This window comes from Ambystoma mexicanum, chromosome 8 (genome assembly GCF_040938575.1).
Source record: "Ambystoma mexicanum isolate Mex_15411 chromosome 8, UKY_AmexF1_1, whole genome shotgun sequence".
Taxonomy (NCBI): Eukaryota; Metazoa; Chordata; class Amphibia; order Caudata; family Ambystomatidae; genus Ambystoma; species Ambystoma mexicanum.
In genome coordinates, this window is record NC_090929.1 from 629680828 (window position 1) to 629691054 (window position 10227).

Sequence of the window (10227 nt, forward strand, 5' to 3'; positions counted from 1 at the left end):
CAAACATAATACGTACACATCATCAATGCAAGGGGAAAATATAAAGACCCTTCCAAGACTGACACCACCCAGCCTGCATCAAACTAACAAACCCACTCCACTCTTTCAGATGAGCAAGCCAGAGCACCTGGGGACACTGCAAAGGGCAGCGGTGCGCCGAATAAATCTCACTAAACTTAGTTGAAACTCATGGCAAGAACCCTCACCACCAAGCATGCATGGATCTTACACTTTCGTTATACTGGCTTGCTGCGAAAGAATCTAACACAACAAAGCATGGGATTCCCTTCTTCCTACAGTGAGGGAATCCCTACCCAGAAATAATACATCAACCTAATTTCGAAGATGTTTGTTTTTAATACACATTTGGGGAGCGAGTCCAGAAAGATGTACATTCAAAAAATATTTGAATCGGAGTTTAAAATCTAAAAGTGTGTTGTACATATACCAACCAACACTCTTCGAAAGTAGCCATATGGCAAGCCAAACATTGTTGACATAAATAGGTATACGTGACAGGTTACCACTGTACTGCTCATCTTTCGCTTCCCTGCGCCCACAACACGTTACAACCAGTGAATCTGCAGAGAGCGGAAGGGCCGACGCAGGTTAATGGACTACTTCCACCACGTACGCTTTTGAATAAAGGGCAGCTCGCACATGTTATGAATCAGAAGAAATCATGAACGACTAATAAGAGATGGTAAAAAATAAAAAGTACCTATCATATGCCTCAATTGGGACCTACAGCACTGCTTAATTCACAGAGATGCCCTAAAAGGTTTGTCCGTGAATACCTTCTTGGCCTCGACTAATAAGTTTGCTAGTATAGGCGGTGCTAGCCACGGGTTTGAGGGTCTCAAACCCTCCCAAATTGAGGAATTTTAAAAAAGAAGGTGGCACTCTACAACGACACATGGCCTGGGGGTACCACAGGAAAGGTAATCATTAACCGACAGTGGCAACAAGCCTACCGTAGCAGAGGACTGAAGCCTTCCCAGCCCATAACATAGCACGACAATAACGCCAAAGACAACCTCTATGCTTAGCTTGTACATGGCTCATGCCTCAAACGATTAGTATCCGTTTGTGAAACAATAGCCGCTGTATGGAGAAGGAGGGGGTTGTCTATGGGTAACCTGCCTGATGAGATACCGATACATTTGTGCCGCTTGCTAAGCTGGGACCTTTTGTCACCTCGAGAAGGTGCCACTCATTTGGATTCCCTGATCAAGTAACTTCTCAACACTGCTCCCTGTACTACACTTTGTTTGCTCAATAGTTTAAAATGTTTGAGAGCAGAAAGGCGGTTTATGTACGAGTGTTACCAAGAACAGAGTGCAGAAAGCAAACCTGAAACCGATACTGGATATGCAAGCACTTGGAGGGACATTGGATGTTTCGTGAGTCAAACGGTTCTCCAATCCCCCAAACATTTTGAGGCTGGCTCCACCCCAGATTTATATCCCAACTCATTTCCGTTACGCAGTACAGTACTGGGGCCCACAACATTTTAAAACGTGTCACAATCCATCCCTGCTGCCCCCCTTCTACTCCAGGACATGGAGGTAGGCCCGTCAACCCTGTCCTCCAAATGTATCTTGTGCTCCTCCAACACCAGCACACACAGTTGTAACCAACACACCTTAATCGTGACCAATACCCTCACTCAACTCACTACATGCCCTTGCGCTATTTTAATCAAGACAAACACCCACTATTATTTCAATACTGAGAAGCATACATCTTAGCCAAGAAGCACCAATGATGATTTAGAAGATCCCCACATGCATCATCAATCCTGACATGTCCATTGGATGTGCCCCAATCATGAATGGCAGTTACCTTATCTCTGCACGGGATTCATTGTGTGCACTATTTACATGCATACATTTCTTTGATTACCAAATACATCCATAGTGAGGCATTCAGTGTATGGTTGCAATTGTTAAACTATGTAGTTTAAATAGGGAGTTGAGATCCAATGGGATTGTCAGTGCATGTGGTACATTATAAATACGGCAGTGGCTAAATAACTCATGTTTACCACGTACAATACTTTTGCTGCATGTGATCTCATCTCAAAGGACGGGTTGGTGATTTTTCAAAGCCTTGCAACTTTTGCAGGAGTTTTGTGCGCCACTGGCTTTAATATAGAGGTGCGGGGGGGCTGTTGGCTCATATCATGATGCAGTACGAAGAAGCACCACCTTAATTTACATTAAACAAAAGGAAAACTCCAAACAAGTGACTTACCTGCCTCTCGGTGAGCCATTTACTGAAATCTACTATCCGTGGAGGGAAACGGAGGTAAATAGATATTGAGGGGTGGGGAACTTTAGTGTATGCAGGACCTTATCCCATAGCCTATTTGTACCTAGCGTTTCTTTAGTTATGGGTTGGCTTTATCACGCGGATTAAAAACATCGCTGCTCATTCTAGAGTGAGAACTGTGCTCCTTAAAGTTGACGAAGTATTTAGATGACCAATGACGCCATGCCCCCTTTTTTTGTCCAACGCACACCCTCAAAGCATAGCTAGGATCTTACCGAAGCAGTGATGAGTGGATGCAATTTACCTACTGACACCCAGCTGTGCGTTAATAAATAACATTACCTTGCACCGATGGGGAGTCAACTCTGCCGTTATAAGACACTCGGGCAACCATTACCCCTCAAGGTCCTTCCTCAATATGAATTCGACTAAGTATACTAAACCCTTCCCAGCATCGGATTCTACATACTTCACACTTCAAGTCAGGACTACTAACACCTACCACAGTGCACAATGGTATCAAAACTTTTGTGGCGAATACAATTTCTCCCCGCAGTGTGAGAAGTGCTACCTCGCTCAAGTGAACATTAAACACATTTAAGACATCCCTATTCAGTAAATGCCAATCCTCCAAGGTTTAGATACCACTTTATTCCCTACCTTAGGGGTAATACACTGTCTCCTTATCTCACCTCTTCTGTGTGGAATGCGGGCTACTATCAATGAAGCACATCACCATCCCTACATCAATGCACACTTCCCAATGAAGGATGGAACCCCATCCGCAGTGCAGACTCCACTCCTGCCTCGCTCACCCACCTCAGAGACAAAATACAGCCTCTGCCTGCAAAACTGCAAGTACAGAATTGCCCCCGACTCTCAGGGAATCCCCGGCCCCTTTTCACCCACTGTTTTGTGTAAAGGATACTGCCCACCAGACAGGGTTCTCAGCCCAGTCAGGGCCACAGAGGGAAGCGGGCCGGGCTGGTGCTGAGGGGGCACCACTGCTGCTGCCGGCAGCCCAGGCCCTGCTCCTGCCTTTAGAGCCGGCTTCTGCGGTAAACTCATGGCGGGTCGGCCTGCCCCTCCCCGAGCAGGTTGAAGCAGAGGGGGGAGGGGGAGCCTGCCAGCGGGACCGGGTTCTCAGGCCCGGACTCCCGCGGAGTGCGCAGGTGTGGGGGGAGTTTAAGGAGTATATGGGGTAAGGGGTCTCCCTGGCAACAGTGGCTGATGGTTGAGTCTGTAGAGAGCTTTGTTTTGGCCGGCCCGAGGCCGGAGGGGTGTTATCCCCCTCCCCGAGTTCACTGATGCCGGTACCGGTAAGGAAGACACTCGGGGGTGTAGCAGAATTTCTCACTGAGGGAGCTGAGCATCCAACATGGCGCGGTGGCCGCCTCTAGCAGTCCGGCGAACGGACTCTCGGCAATCTTCGTACAACTTCGGAAGTACTCGGAAAGTGGGGGGTGAGGGGGTGGGTTGTCCGACAAAGTGTCGAAGAGATTCGGGAATGTTCGGCAATTTCCGGTAAACGTTAGACGTAGCGGGTGCTGTAAAGTTGACGAGAGGCTGGGTGGCATCAAGTAAGCACAGACAAACATTAAATGTATTCAGAAACGGTCTTTATTCTACACGTTTTAAAGAAGGCAATTTCCACGAAGAAGAATCTGCAATAAGTTACTTCAATTCTACCAAATCATAAAGACATCATAATCAATGCGAACTGCCAGATACGTCTTTAGCTATCTGTTAGTACTGCTATATAAGACAAAGCCACTTTTCTGGAGCAAAATGTTTGAATTTGTGCATTGCCCACTGGCTCTGTAGTACAAGTGAGTGTGGTGGCCTCAAGGAGCACAGGACACTGGGTTGCGGTGTTTATTGAGACACCTTACACACATAAGGCATGCGTCCAGTACTCACAGTTCAGTCTCAGTGGATCAGTGCAGTTGACTTGACTGCACTGGTAACCCAGTAACTGATCCAACAATTCCTCAGCTGACAGAGTCCCCACAAGGCTTACTTTCAGCCATGACATTGCACTGGGGCCTCATTACGAGTCCGGGAGTAGCCGTGCCGGAAAAAACGGCAGGCTACTGCCTCACCGGTAATTCCATTCCTCATCTGTGATTGCCGGAATCATCGGTGCATTACAACCCCGGTCCCCCGGTAATTCTGGAGGCAGAATTCTGTTAAGCCCCATTCCCATGGAGTCCCTTAGGACTCCATGGGGATGGGGACCATCGAAAAACTGGTTCGGTCTATGACAGAGCGGATGTTTCCATGCCTGCCTGACCTGCCTCCCGCCAGGTCAGACCTGGCGGGAGTGACACCTCCCGCCTGCTGGACTGGGAATCAGCCGGTCTGAAAACAACAGTGGCAGATTTACTGCCACCGTTGTTTCCGGACCGGCTGACTTGTAATGAGGCCCTAGGACTTGTCCCGGGAGGATAGCTCAGCAGCAACATGCTCGCCTTGGAAACAAGACACGAAGCAACACAGGTTTGATCCCCAGGTCCATGCTTAGAAATCTCTGGGTATTAAGTGGATGCAACTAAGAGACATATTCCTGTAACAGCGCCTCGATGCCCCCAGGCTGTGTGAGCTCTTTAAAAAATGTAAATAAATAATAAAAATAAATAAAAATAAATAAATAAACTCTGTAAGTGAGGAAACCTGCTTGATTTACCAGGCTGCCCTTCAGGAGCTGGCTCTCTGCTCTAGGGAGGAGCGCTGTGAAACGACAGTCCAATCCCTCAAATGAGGTGAGCCTAATGCTCCAATGTACTTGCAAAGCTGGCGCACACGGTAGTTCAAATGGCCAAAGCAGGGTCTTTTGTAGGGGCTGTAGCAGCTCAGGAAGGTAGGTGAGGTGATGATGACTAGGTTCCCACTATTCGAGGAGGGCAACCAGTTGAGGCCAGAGTCGATTCCAAGAGTTGGGAATAGTTTGCTAGTTCGCAGTAGCAGTGGAAAGGAGAGGGGCCCTCAGGGGCCACTCGTGCATAAAAATTGATGGATGCGCTAGGGGCCACCGGTTAGGGTTGCAATTACTCACCGGCGCACTTCGGCACTCTAGTCAACTTTGGTTGCAGGTTCAAATGCGGCTTTCAGCGATGAAGATACATCGTTGATACCCAAACGGGACAGTGGCGATTTCTCCGCTCCTGGTGGATGGATCAGGCCAGTTCCACTGTAGCAGGCTTCAGGGCACAGAGGACCACAGCTGCAATGAACTTGCAAAGTTCGTCACCATGGCTGGGCGACACAGTAACCGTGTATACTCTGGTTCGGGCGCACTCACTTTACTTCAGACCTCGGAATGCCAAGTGCACGAAATTCGGTGTGAGAGGGCAGTGAACACAGAGCTTGCTATGTACCAAGTTTCAAGGGCCTCCTCGAAACGGTGGCGGTATCAGGGCAAAACTCCTGCGTAAGCTAGTCAGCCCACTGGTTTGCCCAGGGACGCTTCCGAAAAGACTTACTTGCAGGTTTTGTTGAAGGTGCCGAGAGTAGGTGATCCCGCTATTCCAATGGGCCAAAGCGTCTTCGCAGACCTTCGAGGATGACCAGATGCACAGGGGTCCCACGGGACGACAGGGGGCTCAGGGTGCCAAACCTTCCAGCGGGTCACCAGCGGTTCCTCGACTCAGCTTCTTAGTTTCAGGATACTTGGATCCTATCCTTCGTTCAGTGAGAACTCCAGAGAATGACATGGTATGGGTGTTTGGAGCCTTCTCTTATCCAAAATCTCCTTTGCGACAAAACAAAGAGGACCCATTGGGAGATCTGCTCACATACAGGCATACCATACTTGAACCAATCATGGACCACGGTGGTCCCAGGCATTCACAGCACACCAGACTCTCTGGCATCCAGGATGTGTATTGGAAGTAGACAGTCCAGCCCACATCCTGGGGGCGTGCACAAAAGGCATGCAGAAGCCAGTGAAAGCTTGGCGCTTCGTGGGAAAATGCATGCCCAAATAAGGATTGACCTGGGTCAGTTCGACCTCGGGAAGGTTAAGGGGCAAGATGACCAAAGGACAGGACAAAAAACCTCGTGGCATGGATATTTTGGAGCCAGGCCACCTAAACGTGCCAAATGGTAATTGCGGTTTACCTGTCAAGAAAGGGTTAAAAATACACAAAAAGATAAGCTGCCACCAGCCCTGTCCAAGGCACATCGGCACTTCTCCTAAAAAAATCCTTCGAGAGTAACTAGGGCCTTTAGAAATGACAAGTAAGGTACTCTGTGCACTTGTAACATGTTGCAGAAAAAGTTGCAACATTGACAAGGACTAAGGGAAACAAAGTCTCCCAGTACTGACTGTCTTTAAGGGCATGTCAGTTTCCCCATAAGAAGTGAGCGAAAAGCCCAGGGGAGTGCAGCAGAAGGCTGTGCTCCTCTGGTAAAGTCAGACTATGGTGTTTAAACAAAGCAAAAAGTTGGGGGGTACACAACTGCAGTGAAAATTACACATGGAATGGAAATCTTTCCTTACAGGTCCTCACACACCTCCTTCCATTGGAAAGGCTTTGTCCTAGTCCATGACAAAGTCTGTGAATTTGGTTGGCTTCCGTCTTTCTCGTTGGGGTCGGTTCAAGTCAATGGCTGACTTGGGCGAGTGTCAGGATTTACCCTACGTCAAAGCCTTCCCATTCATTCAGAAATAGGTGCCAGGGTGTGAAACAGTGCTTGAACAGTAAAGGACCATTGTTATACTGTTGTCTAATCTCCTGCTTCTTCTACGCCGTTCCTGATTCCATAGATATAATGGACACGGGTTACCATGGCGACTCTGGCATCCATTACACTCCTCCTACAGTGTGTCACGCGGAGGGCGTGGAGTTTAACTCCCATGGCAACCTGTATAATACTTCCGGGTTGCTCACCTCACCGCTTCTGATTTTGAATCAATCGTGGCTTTTGCTTTGCTTCATTTCTAGTTTCCTGTGAATTTTCGACTTGCTCCTGTTTCCTTGCCTTGTATCTCTGTGATCATTGTGACCTGGACCGTTATACTGACATCCCGCTTGTCTGCCGAATAGGACCTGTTTGCTTAACTGTGTACCGAACCCGGTCTGCTTTCCATCTTTCCACTTGTCTGTTGATTCGGAACTGCCTGCCTTCCTGTGTACCGAACCCGGTCTGCTTTCCAACTTTCCGTTTGCCTGCTGATTCGGGACTGCCTGCCTTCCTGTGTACCAAACCCGGTCTGCTTTCCGATTTTCCACTTGCCTGCTGATTCGGAACTGTCTGCCTTCCTGTGTACCGAACCCGCTCTGCATTCTGACACACCCGCTTGCCTGCTGATTTGGAATTCACCTACCTGGATTGCTGACCTTTCATTACTCACATCTTGGAAGACACCAACAACACCCTAGTGTATTAATTGAAAGTGCTGAACTTGAGACTGCCTACATACGCTGAAGTCGTTAGGCATCCTCGTGCCAGCGGGATAGAACTGGGACTAGAGACTGCCTTAAATCGTTTAGGCGTCCTCGAGCCATTGGGTTAGGGATAGAATACATTGTGTGTGTTGTTGCTTCACGAGTATCATCAGAAATGTTATTATGTTATAATGTTATAATGTTATTATGTTATTATGTTACAAATGTTATTATGTTATAAATCTCTGCAACTGCTGTTTCTTATTCTTTGATCCTCAATCCTATCCTTGTCTCATGACATTCTTTATGTCTCATTAGATTGTGTACTACCATCCAGTCTTGTGCTCCGAATTGACAAAGAGCAGTCAGAAAGTATTATTGTTCATTCTGGTTAGTGCTTTGGTATTTCTTTACTGTGCTCATTGCTTAACCTAAGATTGACTTATCAAGTCATTTGCCCTTGTTCCTTTGCAGTGCCTGGTCGTTCGTGTGGTGTTCCTTATCTTTCGACTAATAGATCCCCCTTTAATTTACCTTGTGTGTTCAGAGGGTTACATTGGTAGGAAGAACCCGACGGCTACGCTACGGGTACAACCTCGAGTTCTACTACCTCAGATTCTGACATAATCAGAAGCCTCATACAAAATGGATGCCAACGAGACCTTTAATGCAACTTGTGGCGGAGCTACGTGTTGATATGCAAACAGCTCATGCTACCACGCAGGCTCGCATTGACGAGCTTCAGGCAAGGATTCCGGCAGCTGATCAGATCCCTAATGAAGCCATGGCTTCCGATTCTGGGGAACCTGCAATCCAACCTGCGGCCGTTGCCCCAGTATATATGGCAACGCAACATCCTCTAGCACCACCTGCGCGGTTCCATGGGGATCCTAGGATTTATCGTACGTTTCTGAATCCGTGCCGGTTGCACTTTCTGTGCCGTCCCAATGCCTTTCCTGATTCCGCTACCAAAGCTGCCTTTGTCCTTTCCCATTTGGCTGGTACCGTGGCTGCCTGGGCTAATCCTCTGTTGGAGGCTGGTAAACCTCTCTTGTTTGATTGCGATGCCTTGTTGGAAGCTATGAATCGGGTATTTGATACATGATACAAAACCCAGGCTACTGAGTTGGAACTTTTGGGGCTGCAACAGGGTGACACCCCTCTCCTTGCCTATGTTGCCAAGTTTAATCAACTCGTCGCTGATACAGGGTGGCCCGAGGACAAGAAAGCCGCACTCTTTTTTTTATTTTTTTTTTAAATTTAAAATGCATTTAGTTTATTTCTTAAACCTTACATTTGTGCAACATATTGGTACAAAAAAAAGAGAATTTCTAAACGAAAATAGCATAGGCTTTAAAACACTTATGTATAGTTTGCAGCAGTGATGTCCTTCCAAAAGTGGACGACTGTGGACACCATTTTTCTGTTGTTTCCCATTAAAATATAGCTCCACTGTGCCTCAGTGTCCAATGGGATGGTTGCTGACAACTGTTTGAGGGATTCAGAGTCCATATGCCTAAGATTTGTCGTGTCGGAAGAATGTATAACCTAAATCTTAGGAAGATGTCGCATATTTGGCGATCTGGGAATAGGTTGAGGTAATGGGGCAGTTGGTTTATTGCTCTTGCTTCTCCGCCGCATTTAAGATTTAGCTTGTATTCATCTCTCTTTTTTTCTGTCTCAATCCAGTCTAGTCTAGCCAGATGCTTTTTGGCTTGTTGAGGCCTTTTATCAGCATGTCGAGTGATATGTTTTTTTCCGAGCATATGAGCTCTTCGGCTTCTCTCCATCTTGTCAGTACAGAGTTGTTTGGTGTTGATGGCGATGCTCTAAATATATCAAGTGTTGCGATGTTGTCTTCGTTATTCAGTTTCCTGTATGTGTCAAGGATTTTCCACGTAATTATGGATTGAAAAGATTGAAGGCCGAGCTCGTAGTGTATACGTGACATGGGGGTTGATTGTGGCAGAGATAGGATTTTCCGCCAGTAGATGGCTTCAAGTTGGATCCATATAGATTGATCCATGTTAATCAGGCATTCCCCCCCTGTATGTCAAGATTGCTGTTACTTTTTTCTTGTAAAAAGCTAATGCAGGTTTGATCGAGAACTTACCAAATTTCTGGTGGATGATTAAACCCTGATTGGCCAGCGATTTGACTTTTGATTTTAAGTGGAGTGCCCAAGGAATTTCGCTCATTGATTGATTTATCCAAATTCCTAGTTACTTGTATTTGGTGACTTGGTCCAATCGTTGGTTTTGAAGGAAGAACACCGGGAGTTTCAATTTACCTTGGGCTTTTCGTGTTAAAGTCATGACTTTTGTTTTTTTTATATTTATGGTAAATTCGTTGTGATCCATGTATTCAATCGTTTTGTTAAATGCAATCTGAAGACCGTGTGGCGTTTTTGCAAGGAGAATAATGTCATCAGCATAGATCAGATATGGTACCGCACTGTTGTTAAGTTTCGGGGGGTTGATATTAGGGGAGTTGATGCTTTCCTCATAGTCAGATGTGAACAGGTTAAATAGGGCAGCAGCCAACGGGCAGCCTTGTTTGAGCC

General features: G+C 46.9%; 1 protein-coding gene across 10 annotated transcripts in view; it reads right to left on the reverse strand.

The window, feature by feature from the left end:
• The window catches only part of EIF4G3 (eukaryotic translation initiation factor 4 gamma 3), a 4880525-nt gene extending 4876834 nt beyond the window's left edge, over window positions 1-3691 (reverse strand). For all 10 annotated transcript variants that reach the window (XM_069610350.1, XM_069610349.1, XM_069610345.1 and 7 more), the window contains exon 1: window positions 3203-3691. In XM_069610350.1, coding sequence (XP_069466451.1) covers window positions 3203-3342 — 140 coding nt within the window. In that variant the 5' untranslated portion in view covers window positions 3343-3691. The remainder of the gene's footprint in view (window positions 1-3202) is intronic.
• Between the last annotated feature and the right edge of the window lie 6536 nt (window positions 3692-10227).